This window comes from Sycon ciliatum, chromosome 2 (assembly GCF_964019385.1).
Source record: "Sycon ciliatum chromosome 2, ocSycCili1.1, whole genome shotgun sequence".
In the NCBI taxonomy this organism is placed as follows: domain Eukaryota; kingdom Metazoa; phylum Porifera; class Calcarea; order Leucosolenida; family Sycettidae; genus Sycon; species Sycon ciliatum.
The window spans coordinates 222,501-239,266 of NC_088644.1; the positions used below are offsets into that span (position 1 = coordinate 222,501).

Sequence of the window (16,766 nt, forward strand, 5' to 3'; positions counted from 1 at the left end):
CCAGTGTTGACAGGTCTAGGGCTGCGCAACGCCCGGCATGGCGTACTTGAATGACGCGACTGGATTTCATTGAACAGTACTGCACATCATCATTAAGTACATGACTGCATGACTGCATGGCTGTTTCTTCAGCAGTACATATAGTGTGAAAAGTGCTGTGTCTGAGGACTCACTCAACGGTGCGGATGCCATGATTCGTAAGCAATGCCTGTTATTTCTGCGAAGAGAACTGATGATGAAGACAAAGAACGTGTTCTTGAAATGAACTGCCATGGCTGGAAGTCGGCCAACTGAGAATGTATACGCCGGTGTTCTCTGAAAAAGAGATGTACGGAACCGTCCGGATGCTTCATCATATCCATAGAGCTCAACGTTGATGTCAAGTAGATAAGTCTGGTTATAGGAGTTGTGTGGCAAAAGGGAGTATGTCACATTCTCTGTACCTAAATGATCAAGAGTAAGCAAACAGAAAAGGCCGGAGCATACAGATCGGAAAAAAAGTTTACAAGTAGTCTATGAACATAGACGGCCAAAGGTACAAAGGTGCAAACTGCATCCATCTCAGTTCACCCAAGTGCACTGCACACAGGGAATGGCACTCAGGGTACAGCACACAGGGGACAGCACACAGGGGACGGCACACAGGGGACGGCACACAGGGGACGGCACACAGGGGACAGCACACAGGGGACAGCACACAGGGGACAGCACACAGGGGACAGCACACAGGGGACAGCACACAGGGGATAGCACACAGGGGACAGCACACAGGGGACAGCACACAGGTGATGTTGGAAGAAGCTACAGTTTACTTTTGTTCTTGGAATTTCGGTGGGGAACATTTTCCCTTGCAGCATGGCAGTTTTTGGAATTAACACCCTCTCTCCTACCTTCTCTTTGAAGTCTGAAGTTTCCGTATTTCAGGGATCCACTGAGCATATCAGCGTATTTAAGCCGAAAACAAGCTCAGAGAACGACAGTTCACCGAACGACATGTCATCGAAAGACCATTCACATAATACATTCTACACCGACAAATAAATTCACAGAAAGCATGTCTCACCGAAACCAGATTCACAGAAAACCCCAAAAGGATCACATGATTGTTCGGTGTGGTGTACATTCTGTGAATTGACTTTCGAAAGCACAATGTTCGCGTGTTACAGGTCAAAACCCACTGTCAAACCCCCCAACTCTGCAGGACCTCCTTCTTCCAGACATGACCGTCGGAAAACTGTAAACGGAGAGCGACTTCAGCATTCGACAGTGGACCAAACACAGGCAACGACCGGCTGGTCATTTTCTCTATGCATGAACAGCTTGAACTCTCGCAGCGCCCAAGCATTGGCTCAGTAACTCAACCTTCAAGACTGCACCACACTTATTCACCCAGCTCTATACAATAGGCACAATCTAAGGGCAAGTTCTGCCACCCGTGCTTGCACGTTTGCCAAATAAACGCCAGGAAACGTACGAGAAGCTGCTGCAAGCTCTGCTTGGCGCCAATGCGGATGTGAACCCTGATTTGTTCAACACTCACTTTGAACTCAGAGCAATAAAAGCTTATTGACAGAAATGTTCCCACCCACGGAAGCTATTTTTTCATCTGTCGCATATTCCGGCACATCCCAGCGGCAGGCCTTACAGACCGCTAAAGTCATAGCACTGAGCCGGTTTGCGCCAAAGCTCAAGTCTATTGCTGTGCTTGCATTTGCACGCTTGAATCAAGTAGCCGACTGCTTAGAACGTCTAGAAAATCACTTCTCTCCTGAAGCGGAAGATGTATATGTAACAGGTTTAATCAAACTTGAAAAGTAAGAGGCCTGGTTGAGCGTGCCTCGACCAGTTATATGCAAAATGTGATAGTATACATGTGGCAATGGCGCCAATGAAGGTGCTAATAGACAGGCGTAAGACGCATGAGGTGCGAGGGAGTGTAAAGTTATAGAGAACAGGGGAAAACTGTTACATCATCCCCCTCCTATGGAGAGGAAGGAGCTTATAACCCAAATGCTCAAGTGGAATAGAGTACAATAAGCGCAAACACGTGCGAGACGAAAAAAAGGCTTCGCACTGAAGTAACACAATAAGACGACTGAAACTCCATGCAAATTAAAGTGTAATAAGCTCAACAAATGTGTAAGGTGAAACTAGAAGTTCAACTGCAAAACTCAGCGGGCAGAAGCCAAGGTTTTGTACTTCTGAAGTGGAACAATGTCATTACCAGATTCATCCAACAAATAATGTTCAGGCTCCCAAGTGGCATCAGAGTAGCCTTGCCACTTGACTAGGTACTGAAGCTGATTCTGCCGGCGGCGGTGACTGAGAATGTTCTCCACCACATAGCGGGCATGACCATCAAGGTCCGTGATAGGCGGAGGCGTAGGCTGTCTCCTATTAGGAATAGCGTTCTTCTCGTAGGCACGGAGTGCCGACACATTAAATACCGGGTGACAGCGGCTGGTATGAGGCAACTTGAGCTTGTAGGCATTCGGGCCGACCACATGGGTTATAGGAAAGGGGCCAAACCACTTGGGGCGTAATTTATGGGATGGTCGGTCCCGAGCTTCAGGAGTCAGGAGGAAATCCCGGTAGACCATTACCAAATCTCCCACCTTCAGCTTTCCCTCGACCCTTGTCCGATCTGCATAGAAGGCCTGACGAGCTTGAGCTGCCACTAGCGCATCTTGTGAGATCTTGACCGCGTCTTGTCTTGCTTGCAACCAATCAGCTGAATCTCTGCCTCCCTGAATAGGGTTGAGGAAGTCGGGTGGCGCTCTGGGATTTAGACCGTAATTTAAGAAGAACGGTGTGTTTCCTGTAGATGATTGAGTAGCGCTGTTGATAGAAAACTCACAGAGAGGTAGGAGCATATCCCAGTTATCTTGTTTATGATTTACAAAAGCCCTCAGCACATCCTCTACTATTCTGTTTACTCGTTCAGTTAGGCCATCTGTCTGAGGGTGATTGGCAGTACTAAATGCTAGTTTCGTTCCTAAGCGATCAAACAATTCCTGAAAAAATGCTGCCGTAAATCTTGGATCACGATCACATACAATACTAGAACTCAAACCATGAAGTCGAAATACATGTTGAATATACAGATCAGCACTTCCTTTAGCGTCAATAGTAGAGGAAGTAGGTGCTAAATGTACACACTTTGTCAAGCGGTCTACAAATACATATATTGCATCATGACCTGTATCGGTCCTAGGCAAACCCATGATAAAATCCATCGAGATATCCGCCCACGGTTGACTGGGCACTGGTAAATTCTGCAAGAGACCAGTTTTTAGCTGGCCGCCTTTAACTCGTTGGCAGACGTCACATGACTTAACAAACGCCTTTACATCCAGTCCCATTCTGGGCCAATAGAAATATCTAGCGAGTCTGAAATAGGTGCGATCTCGACCGGGATGCCCCGCAGTCACACAGTCATGGTATTCTTGAAGCAGGGCGAGTCGGAGTTTGCTACTCTTTGGAATGCATAACCTGTTCTGTGGTGAAGATCTGAGATAAAGATAACCGGGTGTTTCATTTAGAAGGTAACGGTCGTGCAGATTGTCATGGCTTGAATTTTTCAGTCTCCTGATAATGGGAGCAAGATCCTTGTCGCACTTGTAACCGCTGACAATTAACTGCGCTAAGTCTGGATTAATCTCTAGGGTATGCTCAATGGCATTCAACTGAATGTTAGGAGGATAGGATGACCCGCCTATTTCAGAATCACTGAACAGATCTGGACGGCGTGAAAGCGGGTCGGCAATGTTTTTCTTTCCTGGTTTGTGAAAGACCGTGAAGTCATAGTCAGCTAAAAACTCTACCCATCTTGCCTCACGCTTGGTGAGAGTCGGTTTGGTTCGTAAATAGACAACACCCATATTATCAGTCATCAGGTCAAAGTGGCGAAATAGATAGATTCTCCAGCACTTTAATGCAAATACCACAGCCAACGTTTCCCTCTCGGCCGCAGTATAGTTGCGTTCTGCAGCTGACAGTTTCCGACTACAATAGGCTACGGGATGCAAATCCATATCTTCTCCCTGCTGCAGGAGCACACCCGCCACGGCAAAGTCACTTGCGTCAGTTTCTACCGTGAAGCTTTTCTCAACATCGGCCAGTTGCAACACTGGCGCCTCGAGTAATGCTGATTTTAGAGACTCGAATGCCTTCTGTCTAGCAGCGCTCCATTCAAAGCGTGAATGTTTTCCGGTGATTTCTTCTAATGGACGAGAGATGGTCGAGTGTCGATCTATGAACCTTCGGAAATAGTTTGCAAAGCCAAGAAACTTCCTCACATCAGTTACTGACGACGGAGTTGGCCATGTTTCCACAGCACTTATCTTCTTGGGATCAGGGGAAATTGATGTGCCGTTGATTTTATGCCCCAAGAAGAGAACTTCTCTCACGCCGAATTCGCATTTAGACTGTTTGCAATACAGCTCGCTATTTCTAAGTGTTTCTAGAACTGTTTGAAGATGATGCAGATGATCTTCCCAGGTCTTGCTAAAAACTAGAATGTCATCCAAGAATACTACAACGAATTTTCGGAGATGCGGTTGCAGAATAGAGTTCATGAGTGACTGAAAGGTTGCCGGGGCATTAGTCAGCCCGAATCCCATGACTCTAAATTGGAAGTGGCCGAACGGCGTATTAATGGCCGTCTTAGAAACATCCGAGTCTTGAATTCTGATTTGATTGTACCCCGACCGCAAGTCCAACTTGGAGAAATATGCACTGCCCTGGATCGTGTCGAATAAGTCATCAATATTAGGAAGACAAGCTTTGTTTTTGATCGTAATTCTATTCAATTCTCGCCAATCGCACACCATTCTCAGAGTACCATCCGACTTCTTCACAAAAAACACGGGTGCACCGTATGGCGACTTACTTGGCTCAATGAATCCCTTCTCAAGTAATTCTGACAGCTGTGACTGGAGCTCGTCCATCTCTGGTTTCGGCAAGCGGTAGGCGGGTCGAGACGGTGGTCTGGTTCCATCTTCTATCTGGATTTCATGGTCGATTGGTCTCTTCGGTGGAAGCTCATTCGGCAGCTCGTCTGGAAATAAATCCTGGTACCTCTTGAGCAGGTTCTGGATGTCCTGTTGCTCTGATTCCTGGAGTTGTGGACCGGAACGATTCTCCTCGTTTGCAGCAGTGACCCATGCAAGAAACCCCTCGGCTCCACTCCTCAGGGCATGACGAGCTTGTCGGCCACTGATAAACATGCTTTCCACAGATGGCCGGTCGGCTGTCGGCGGGTTAGCTGAAGGCAATTTGGCAACAAAGGGCTCACCGTCCAACTGAACTTCGTTCGTACGGAAGTTGATACTGGGGTTGTTCCTTGTAAGCCACGGCTTGCCAAGAATAGCGTCGTAGCGAGTCAGGGGATACACAGTAAAGTGCTGTTCCTCACTGAAGCCCCCGACTGTCACCTTTAGCGTGCGTGTGGAAATCTGCGGGACCTCGCTGGTCGAGCCGTCCGCCAATGTTACGCTCAGCATTCCTGAGCTTGCATCCGTGTCAAGATGATGCTTTCGAACAAAACCGTCTGCAATGAAGTCATGCGTCGAACCGGAATCTATCAGCATCACTGCATGGCGACCGCCGATCTTTCCCTGTATGCGCAGTAGGTCGTGTTCAGGTTCATTGCCGACGCTGACGTTGCTGACATGACACCTTTCTGCAACGGGACAATTTCCTACAGCTATGGGTGTCTCCGGCTCCGTAGGTTCCTGGAGAGCAACGTCTTCAACCTCCAGAGCTCCGAACCGGTTAGCGACTGGTACCGGCGTGGGTGCTTGGGTCGTCGCCAGTAAGCGCACCCCCTTTCTTACTGGCGACCAGCGTTTGGGTAGCGCTGTCCACCCTCAGTACAGTCTTTAGCGAGGTGGCCTGGCTTCCTGCAAGCAAAGCAGTGTCCCATTGCTCGCAGTTGGACACGCTCTTGGTCCGTCAGCTTGCGGAGGCCCTGACCACGGAAGCTGGGCACGGAACGCGACTCTCTACTGGCTGGTGGCCCCGACGCCGGTGGCCCTGGCGACTGCTCCACGGTGTTTGCTGCCATGACAGCTTGCTCCAGGGTACGTGGATGCTCACGCATGACCTGTCGCTGGATGTGCGGCGTAAGACCCCTGACGAACAGCAGCGCTCTGGTGTGGTGGTCGATTTCCGGCACTTGCAGGCTGAGGCGAGTGAAAGCAGCAATGTATGCGTCCAGCGACCCGCGCTGCGCTGCGGAAATTAGTCCCATACGCGATGTTTCCTCGTTGTGCCGTGGTCCGTACACATCGCCAAGTGCCGCTTTCAGAGCAGGCCAGTCGGAAAACACTTGGTTAGCTTCCAATGCCGCTATCAACCAAAGACGAGCGTTTCCAGTCAAAAATCCTGCCGCGTAGTCGACCCTCTGTGCCGCATTTGGGAGTGCCAACGACCGTAGGGCCATGTCCATTGTAAACGTCCATTCTTTGAATGTAGCGGAATCTCCTCCAAACACAGGCGGCTCTTTCGTAAGGCGGGGTGTTGGCTCCCACGGTTCCGAGTTCGGATGTATCGTTCGGTTTCCTTGGCTAACGCGCTGAGCGGTCTTGATATCGTTTATCAGCCGAACGACGAGTACGAGGAGCGTAAGCAGAGCGACCAGAACACCTGCAAAAAGCAGAGTAGTAACCATCCTCTGCTACCAGTGTAACAGGTTTAATCAAACTTGAAAAGTAAGAGGCCTGGTTGAGCGTGCCTCGACCAGTTATATGCAAAATGTGATAGTATACATGTGGCAATGGCGCCAATGAAGGTGCTAATAGACAGGCGTAAGACGCATGAGGTGCGAGGGAGTGTAAAGTTATAGAGAACAGGGGAAAACTGTTACAGTATAGACCTATATTGAAAGCTGATACATCGGAACGTGACTGAAGACTGAAGGCTAATGGTGATGGACGAACACCATGATGTGATACATCGGAACGTGACTGAAGGCTGAAGGCTAATGGTGATAGATGAACACCATGATGTGATACATGATTGGTGGAATATGAGTGACCGCACACAATACTTGCGCGAGCGACTCGGAGCCGTTCAGCAACCTGTTGGTGTCTATGTGGCCACACACTTAAGACTCCCTGATGAGGCACAGGCGGTGATGGTGATGGATCAATATTTCATGAATAGAAACACCAAGTGGAACGGAAGGCCCACACAACTCCAAGTTGTGAAGTTGTCAGGCCTTGGTTAACTGGAGACAGTTAATGACCTCCATCAATTTAGGTAACGAGCCCAGAATGGACCAGCATGGCAGCAGCACTGAAAATAAATTCTTATGAAACTGTGTCCATGCACCAATAGTATGCACCAACCAAATATGGAAGATTGTGAGGTATTGTACATTTGCAACAGGTTCTGCCATGAAGTGTGGCATTTCAAGATCATACGTTGATGCAATCCTGGGCTCTTCCGGGTGAGAAATCAAAGTACGGCATTTAGGGCCATTGACAGGACAATGCTTGAAAGATGAATCAGTTGGCTACTGAACCACCCACCGACCGACAGCTCCCTTCTTACCTCCTCCCCCCCCCCCCCCCACATTTCCCTCCCCTCCCCTTTCCCCTGCCCCTTACCCTGCCCTTTCCCCTGCCCTTTCCCCTGCCCTTACCCCTGCCCTTACCCCTGCCCCTTACCCCCCTTTCCCCTACCCCTTACCCTACCCTTACCCCTGCCCTTTCCCCTGCCCTTTCCCCTGCCCTTTCCCCTGCCCCTTACAGCGGATCACACACTCACATTCACTGGTCATGAGTTGAATTCACACGCTCTACATCTTACCAGGAAGGTTCTTGTCGACGTTGTGTTGGTAGACTTTACGAGTTCCTCTGCCAACTACACCTACACTGTATGCATTGAGTCTCAGGTGTCTGAAACGGAATGGTGAGTCTTGGCATGACACATCCAGCATTTCAGCAACAAGTTCCCAACGGTTCAGTGGGATAGACCATGCATGCAAGGCTATATCCACATTCTCATCTTCAACACTGCAAGTAGCTGTGCGTGAATTTGTCAAGCCTGAACACAGAACACAGAACACAGAAGAAACAGTGATCAACAGGAGTGTAGCTGGTGACACCGTTTTCCACATGTCACATGACTTCTACAATGTAGAAAGCAAATGAATGGCCTCGGCAGGCCTGAAGGACTTCCCAATGGTATTGCACACAATACTCTCCAATGTGCATGCCAATACGGAAAATTGGCATATCCAACAAGGAGATCGACGTTCAAAAAGGCAATAAATGGAATATCAAACAAAAGGAGGTCAAAGGTGAGCATGCAGCGATTGTGAACTTTGCCACATTGGTCACAATACCATGCAGGATACTATAGTGCGTTTCAAAAGTATAGACCTCTAGACTTTTTCGAATACTTCAAATTTGGTTTGAGCTTTTTGAGAAATTTCTTCGGAAAATTGCTCAGGCAGCTCACGCAATTTTTCTCATGTAAATTTCTAAGCGATTGGATAACAGATGCCCAATTTCGAAAATGTTATGCACCAAGTGATTACAGATTTTATGTGGTATAGATGCTGGCCTAACGGTTTTTTTAAACCAGAGGTCTCCAGGACTTTTGAAACGCACTATAGCACACTCGGCAGGTATTGTTTGTGCAGATACCCACCATACCCCCTGGCTACTCAGTATGCATATAATGTACCAGAGATGACCACTCTCGCTCTCGTTCAACATTCCATACAAACTTCAGTGCATTCAATATCTCGTATAACATACAGCACTAGGCATCAAACTATGAGGGTGCTCCATTCCCCGGGGAAGCGGCATTGGGATTCTGTTGGTTGGATTGGATGGATCCACATGAACAAACTGAACTGTGCTCTTCTAAGGAATAGCAATAGCACATCCATTACAATGCAGTAACTATGGTGAATTTTAAACTGCCCAATCACAAGCACATCCACCATAATCCAAGATTCATCAAGTCTAGAGAACTGGATTTATGAAATTCATCTGACTTTGCAGAAGTATGCTATAGGTTAATCGCAGCCCTGCATTAAAGGGGAACTGTCACCAAAAAAATTCTTTGTCTTATCTTGTAGTTCCTTGGCTCCTGATCACGATGGTGTTATTCGTTTTTCTCTGCGATGGCTGGAAGTGGGTGAAAATTTTAAAAAAGAAGGTGCCCAAAATTGTCCCGAAGTACCGAGTGACGTCACGCCGGACTTGACCTCCACGCGTACATTCATCGTCAAAACGAAGTTCAGCCCGTGTGCTGGTCGATCGAGCTAGCTGTTCCGATGTACAGTGCACGTGTGCCTTTTGAACTTTAACACAGGTGGGTACGTCGTACCGAAGGAGAATGCCAAAGAGGCAGAGACCCACGTGCAGCTACACAGCCAAATCAAAATAAAAAAGCAGCTCAGCTTTCACCTTTTTGACTTCTTCCGCGAGGATCTAAGTTTTATTTTGTGAGCACGGAAGTACGTCGTTGTTTTGAACTTTTCGTGTGAGGAACAACACGATGATGAGCGCGTATGCAGAAAACAGTACTCCTCCGGCCGGCGATAACACCACCAACCCGAGCCCCAAAGGAATGCAATGTAGCTACGTGAAGGCGATTCATCTGGCGATGTTGCTGAAGATGCAGATGACAAACTCCGACGTCTTTCATTTCAGAGCCGGGCGGGCAACACCGCCACCTTCGATACAACGACATAATTTTCAAGTACATGTATGTGTGTCACACTAACAGCAAACAAACATCCTTCCACTCCTTCGTAATCACAAATAAAACAAAGAGCGGGAGCTTCGTGGAGGAAGTACCAGTGCGACAAACTGCTGTCGACTTTTGTTTGTATTGTCTCTTTTTGGCGTTCTCACTGTGTACAACGTACACATCAGTGTCCGAGTTCAGAAGGCAAGCGTGCACCGTACATCGAACAATTGGCTCGATCGACCAGCACACGAGCTGGACTTCGTTTTTGACGATGAATGTACGCGTGGAGGTCAAGTCCGGCGTGACGTCACTCGGTACTTCGGGACAATTTTGGGGACCTTCTTTTCAAGTTTTCACCCACTTCCAGTCATCGCAGAGAAAAACGAATAACACCATCGTGATCAGGAGCCAAAGAACTACAAGATAAGACAAAGAAATTTTTTTGGTGACAGTTCCCCTTTAACATTGGGTGCCAAAGGACGGTGGCTCCACTTCAGACTAGTGATCTGCGTATTTTCAAAATTCTAGCATCTTTGCTCGTATTCTGTGCTGCATTCACACTGTACAGGAATTGCATGCAATGCTACATGGAAAACACACTAGGGTTCTAAGAATATGCCAAACTGGAAGCAAAGATTTCAAACTCTTTGCTTCCAGTTTGATGTGTTCTTAAATTATGGTGAAAAAGGGAGGACAAACTTTGTTCTGCAAGTTCTTCGGTGCCCGATTGCTCCTGCTACAGTTGAAACTGCAGAGCTAGTTTCACAGTACTCTGAGACAAGGCCCAACATGCACCATATTACCCGCACAGTACTCCGAGACAAGGCCCAACATGCACCATATTACCCGCACAGTAATCTGCACCAAGGCCCAACATGCACCATATTACCCGCGCAGTAATCTGCACCAAGGCCCAACATGCACCATATTACCCGCACAGTAATCTGCACCAAGGCCCAACATGCACCATATTACCCGCACAGTAATCTGCACCAAGGCCCAACATGCACCATATTACCCGCACAGTAATCTGCACCAAGGCCCAACATGCACCATATTACCCCCACAGTAATCTGCACCAAGGCCCAACATGCACCATATTACCCGCACAGTAATCTGCACCAAGGCCCAACATGCACCATATTACCCGCACAGTAATCTGCACCAAGGCCCAACATGCACCATATTACCCGCACAGTAATCTGCACCAAGGCATGATGGAATATCCGCCACACAGTACAACTAGTCTATAGCCATGTTGTTTTCAGCATAGAGTTGTAGTCACAGTACACCTAGTCTATAGCCATGTTGTTTTCAGCACATGCACCATATGTATGTGGTGCATGTGGTGCATGTGCATGTGTAGTCACATGTCACATGTGGTGCATGTGGTGCATGTGCATGTGTAGTCACAGTACAACTAGTCTATAGCCATGTTGTTTTCGGCATAGAGTCACAGTGTATAGTTTGAGTACTTGAGTGAAAATAGCACAAACTTACTTTGAAGTAGGAAAAATTTGCACAGGTAATAAAAACTATACAGGTGAGAAATGATAGGAAATTCAGCAAGTGCAGTGACATGCATGTGCAAGTGAGTGTGAGTGAGAATTTACTGGAATAGCGTAAGTGCGGTGACATTTTCTTTTCATTTACTACTTTGAATGCCGACAATGTGGTAGTCGGTATGTTGGTAGGACCCTTCAACATCTGTCCGAACGTATCCAACAACACGTGCCGCTCTCACTATTGTCACAGGAGGCTAGGTCGCCCGACCAAAGCGTGGCCGACAACGTAAGCACCCGACGCCACTGTCCGTTCCGGCAGAGACTTCTGCTCACAAACGGTGTCTCCGAAAAACCAACACAGCACGCAGAAATCGAGAAAAAACATTAATGTAAACGAAGACGAACACTGTGTCACATGCCCATTACCAGCGAGTACCGGTACGCCGGACGCAGACAAATGCAACTCGCCAAAGCTGAGAAGGAGCAAACGGCTGGCGGCAGCTCGGTTCGCAGAGGTGACTGGGAAGATGCGTCGAACCTCTCCGGATAAGGATGATGCCAGCAGAAGGGTAGACGACTGTCAGGCGCTTGGCAATGGCAAGGGAAGACCGGTCAGGGAGAGAACGCGACAGCAGCGGGAGCAGCGGGAGGAGGAGTATGGAAGCGATTTGTGCAGCGACGATGATGAACCAGTTGCTGGGAGAGTCGATGACAGGTGAAGGTGGCAACGATGATTCAGAGGATGATGACGATGATGATGATAGTGCTGATGGTGTGAAAGAGGGTGGTGGTCAGAGACCCAGTGGAGGCGGAGGTGGTGAGAAGAAGAAGAGTACATCGGTAATAGAGAGGTTCTGCACAACAAAAATTCGAACGAAGTTTCGCGGCAGGCCTTGCGAAAATGCGTACGACTTTTCGCACGAACTTTGTGTTCTGCACATTTTCGTAGTTTGCACGCACCAAGTGCACGTACGCCATGACCCAATCTCACGAAACTTCCTACGAAAGTTCATTTTGTGTTCCCTGCGAGTTTCGCGTCCCAAGTTGCGAAAGTTCGTGCGAAGTTTCTCACTTCGTGACGTAGAGCGAAAGTTCGTACACATTTTCGTTTTGCAGAACCTCTCTAATTAAATTGCATTTGTTGTCTAACCCCGTGTGTCGTGAAAGTTATGATGATTCTTGGTTCAGTGCTGTTCGTTCTGCAAGTAGTTTCAAGCAGTTCAAAGTTTTAGAAGCAGTCTACATTCGCATTCGTGATCCAAATCTTTGTAAACAAAAAGAAAATGTCACCGCACTTACACTATTCCAGTAAATTCGCACTCACACACACACACACACACACACACACACACACACTCACACACACACACACTGGCATATGCATGTCCATTGTCAAACTGCACTTCCTGAATTTCCTATCATTTCTCACCTGTATAGTTGTTATTACCTGTGCAAATTTGTGCTATTTTTCTTACTATTCTTGTATCTCGGTTTGCACTTTCTGACTGTATATAGTATCTAGTTACAGTGGTGGAGAGTTACTCTTAACTCGTTTCCATATGTCCTTTTTCCTTTCTACATATTCTTGTCTCCTCTTTGTTTCACTGCAAGTGTATAAATCCTATTGTAGTTTCATCCTTCTCTTTAGTCACGAATTCCATTGATAATTGTGACAAGAAAAAGTTCTGGAATACATTATTCGTCCCCATGGCTGTGATATGAGTGCACATTTAGTTATATTCATTGCACCATCTAAATACATTGTACTAAGACTTGGTGGCAGCACATTCAGCATGCTGATACAATCACTCATCAATGCATCAGCAAAGTCATCGGGATATCTTCCGTTGTCCTGTGACACAACAAGCCGTGTAAACTGTTATCAGGATAACCTCATTTCTATCATCACATGCCATGTATGACACCAAACCATACTTACCGGTATTGCTAGTTTATTTGACTGTCTACAACATCCGACAGGGGCTCCTCTGTCCAACATACACTGCAGAAGAATGCATTGCTACCCATCAACTGAACATACGCTGCTGAAAAGTGCATTGCTACCCATGAACTGTAGCTCTTATTGTCCACCTCGGACCAGATTCCACCTATCCCTTCCCCATTATCGAAATATTTTTCTGCTTTCAAGTCCCCTCGTACTTCTTGGAATTTACTGGAATAGCGTAAGTGCGGTGACATATTCTTTTCATTTACTACTTTGAATGCCGACAATGTGGTAGTCGGTATGTTGGTAGGACCCTTCAACATCTGTCCGAACGTATCAAACAACACGTGCCGCTCTCACTATTGTCACAGGAGGCTAGGTCGCCCGACCAAAGCGTGGCCGACAACGTAAGCACCCGACGCCACTGTCCGTTCCGGCAGAGACTTCTGCTCACAAACGGTGTCTCCGAAAAACCAACACAGCACGCAGAAATCGAGAAAAAACATTAATGTAAACGAAGACGAACACTGTGTCACATGCCCATTACCAGCGAGTACCGGTACGCCGGACGCAGACAAATGCAACTCGCCAAAGCTGAGAAGGAGCAAACGGCTGGCGGCAGCTCGGTTCGCAGAGGTGACTGGGAAGATGCGTCGAACCTCTCCGGATAAGGATGATGCCAGCAGAAGGGTAGACGACTGTCAGGTGCTTGGCAATGGCAAGAGAAGACCGGTCAGGGAGAGAACGCGACAGCAGCGGGAGCAGCAGGAGGAGGAGTATGGAAGCGATTTGTGCAGCGACGATGATGAACCAGTTGCTGGGAGAGTCGATGACAGGTGAAGGTGGCAACGATGATTCAGAGGATGATGACGATGATGATGATAGTGCTGATGGTGTGAAAGATGGTGGTGGTCAGAGACCCAGTGGAGGCGGAGGTGGTGAGAAGAAGAAGAGTACATCGGTAATAGAGAGGTTCTGCACAACAAAAATTCGAACGAAGTTTCGCGGCAGGCCTTGCGAAAATGCGTACGACTTTTCGCACGAACTTTGTGTTCTGCACATTTTCGTAGTTTGCACGCACCAAGTGCACGTACGCCATGACCCAATCTCACGAAACTTCCTACGAAAGTTCATTTTGTGTTCCCTGCGAGTTTCGCGTCCCAAGTTGCGAAAGTTCGTGCGAAGTTTCTCACTTCGTGACGTAGAGCGAAAGTTCGTACACATTTTCGTTTTGCAGAACCTCTCTAATTAAATTGCATTTGTTGTCTAACCCCGTGTGCCGTGAAAGTTATGATGATTCTTGGTTCAGTGCTGTTCGTTCTGCAAGTAGTTTCAAGCAGTTCAAAGTTCTAGAAGCAGTCTACATTCGCATTCGTGATCCAAATCTTTGTAAACAAAAAGAAAATGTCACCACACTTACACTATTCCAGTAAATTCGCACTCACACACACTTGCACATGCATGTCCATTGTCACACTGCACTTCCTGAATTTCCTATCATTTCTCACCTGTATAGTTGTTATTACCTGTGCAAATTTGTGCTATTTTTCTTACTATTCTTGTATCTCGGTTTGCACTTTCTGACTGTATATAGTATCTAGTTACAGTGGTGGAGAGTTACTCTTAACTCGTTTCCATATGTCCTTTTTCCTTTCTACTTATTCTTGTATCCTCTTTGTTTCACTGCAAGTGTATAAATCCTATTGTAGTTTCATCCTTCTCTTTAGTCACGAATTCCATTGATAATTGTGACAAGAAAAAGTTCTGAAATACATTATTCGTCCCCATGGCTGTGATATGAGTGCACATTTAGTTATATTCATTGCACCATCTAAATACATTGTACTAAGACTTGGTGGCAGCACATTCAGCATGCTGATACAATTACTCATCAATGCATCAGCAAAGTCATCGGGATATCTTCCGTTGTCCTGTGACACAACAAGCCGTGTAAACTGTTATCAGGATAACCTCATTTCTATCATCACATGCCACGTATGACACCAAACCATGCTTACCGGTATTGCTAGTTTATTTGACTGTCTACAACATCCGACAGGGGCTCCTCTGTCCAACATACACTGCAGAAGAATGCATTGCTACCCATCAACTGAACATACGCTGCTGAAAAGTGCATTGCTACCCATGAACTGTAGCTCTTATTGTCCACCTCGGACCAGATTCCACCTATCCCTTCCCCATTATCGAAATATTTTTCTGCTTTCAAGTCCCCTCGTACTTCTTGGCACCTTCATTGGCTTCTTTGTTATTGAGTACCTCTGCTCGTTTGGTCACCCCCCCCCCCCGAATTTTAATAAAATCAACCAAACAAACAACAAACAGTCTAATAGTAACTAACTTACGAAATTGACCGCTAGATGTCTCCACCCTGCCATGACACAAAAACACACACAAGAACATAATGGAACATACGGTAGGCAACTCTAGCGGGCAGGCAACTCTAGCGGGCAAGAAACTCTAGCGGGCAGGCAACTCTAGCAGGCAGGCAACTTTAGCGGCCAGGCAACTCTAGCGGCCAGGCAACTCTAGCGGCCAGGCAACTCTAGCGGCCAGGCAACTCTAGCGGCCAGGCAACTCTAGCCAGCAGGCAACTCTAGCGGGCAGGCAACTCTAGCGGGCAGGCAACTCTAGCGGGCAGGCAACTCTAGCGTGCAGTCAACTCTAGCGGCCAGTCAACTCTAGCGGCCATGTAACTCTAGCGGCCAGGCAATTCTAGCGGCCAGGCAACTCTAGCGGACAGGCAACTCCAGCGGGCAGGCAACTCTAGCGGACAGGCAACTCTAGTGGGCAGGCAACTCTAGCGGGCAGGCAACTCTAGCGGGCAGGCAACTCTAGCCGGCAGGCAGAGTAATGGAGCAACAGAGTAACCCAGTGACGTGTACCCTGTATACCTCCCATACACTGTATACCTCCCATACACTGTATACCTCCCATACACTGTATACCTCCCATACACTGTATACCTCCCATACACTGTATACCTCTCGTACACTGTATACCTCTCGTACACTGTATACCTCTCGTACACTGTATACCTCCCATACACTGTATACCTCCCATACACTGTATACCTCCCATACACTGTATACCTCCCGTACACTGTATACCTCCCGTACACTGTATACCTCCCGTACACTGTATACCTCCCGTACACTGTACACTGTATACCTCCCATGCACTGTATACCTCCCGTACACTGTATACGTCTCGTACACTGCATACCTCCCATACACTGCATACCTCCCGTACACTGTATACCTCCCATACACTGTATACCTCCCGTACACTGTGGGCGTGGCTGGTCCTCCTTTCAGGAGGTGCATGGCTGAAATATTCTTGAATCAGTTCCTACTTACAAATGTGGTAGGTGTGTAATTGAAATGGCGCTGTAGAAGTATACCGTGTACGGGAGGTACACATCATGTACAGGCGCGTCGGAACGACTTTGGAAGTGGGGCGGCCATGGAAGGGGGGGGGGTCCGGGGGTCGTCCCCCGGGAAAAAATTTCAAAAATTAAAGCCAATTGCAAGCATTTCCGGGCATTTGGTGCCATTTCAGTGTACGGTAACTACAATGAAAGA

General features: G+C 47.6%; 1 protein-coding gene across 1 annotated transcript in view; it reads right to left on the reverse strand.

Annotated features, from left to right (window-relative positions):
- LOC135808153 (uncharacterized) overlaps positions 1 to 16,766 on the reverse strand; it is a 91,026-nt gene that overhangs the window by 67,863 nt on the left and 6,397 nt on the right. The window contains exons 3-5 of the mRNA XM_065321299.1: positions 15,528 to 15,553; positions 7,816 to 8,052; positions 174 to 443 (exon numbers count right to left, since the gene is read on the reverse strand). Coding sequence (XP_065177371.1) covers positions 174 to 443; positions 7,816 to 8,052; positions 15,528 to 15,553 — 533 coding nt within the window. The remainder of the gene's footprint in view (positions 1 to 173; positions 444 to 7,815; positions 8,053 to 15,527; positions 15,554 to 16,766) is intronic.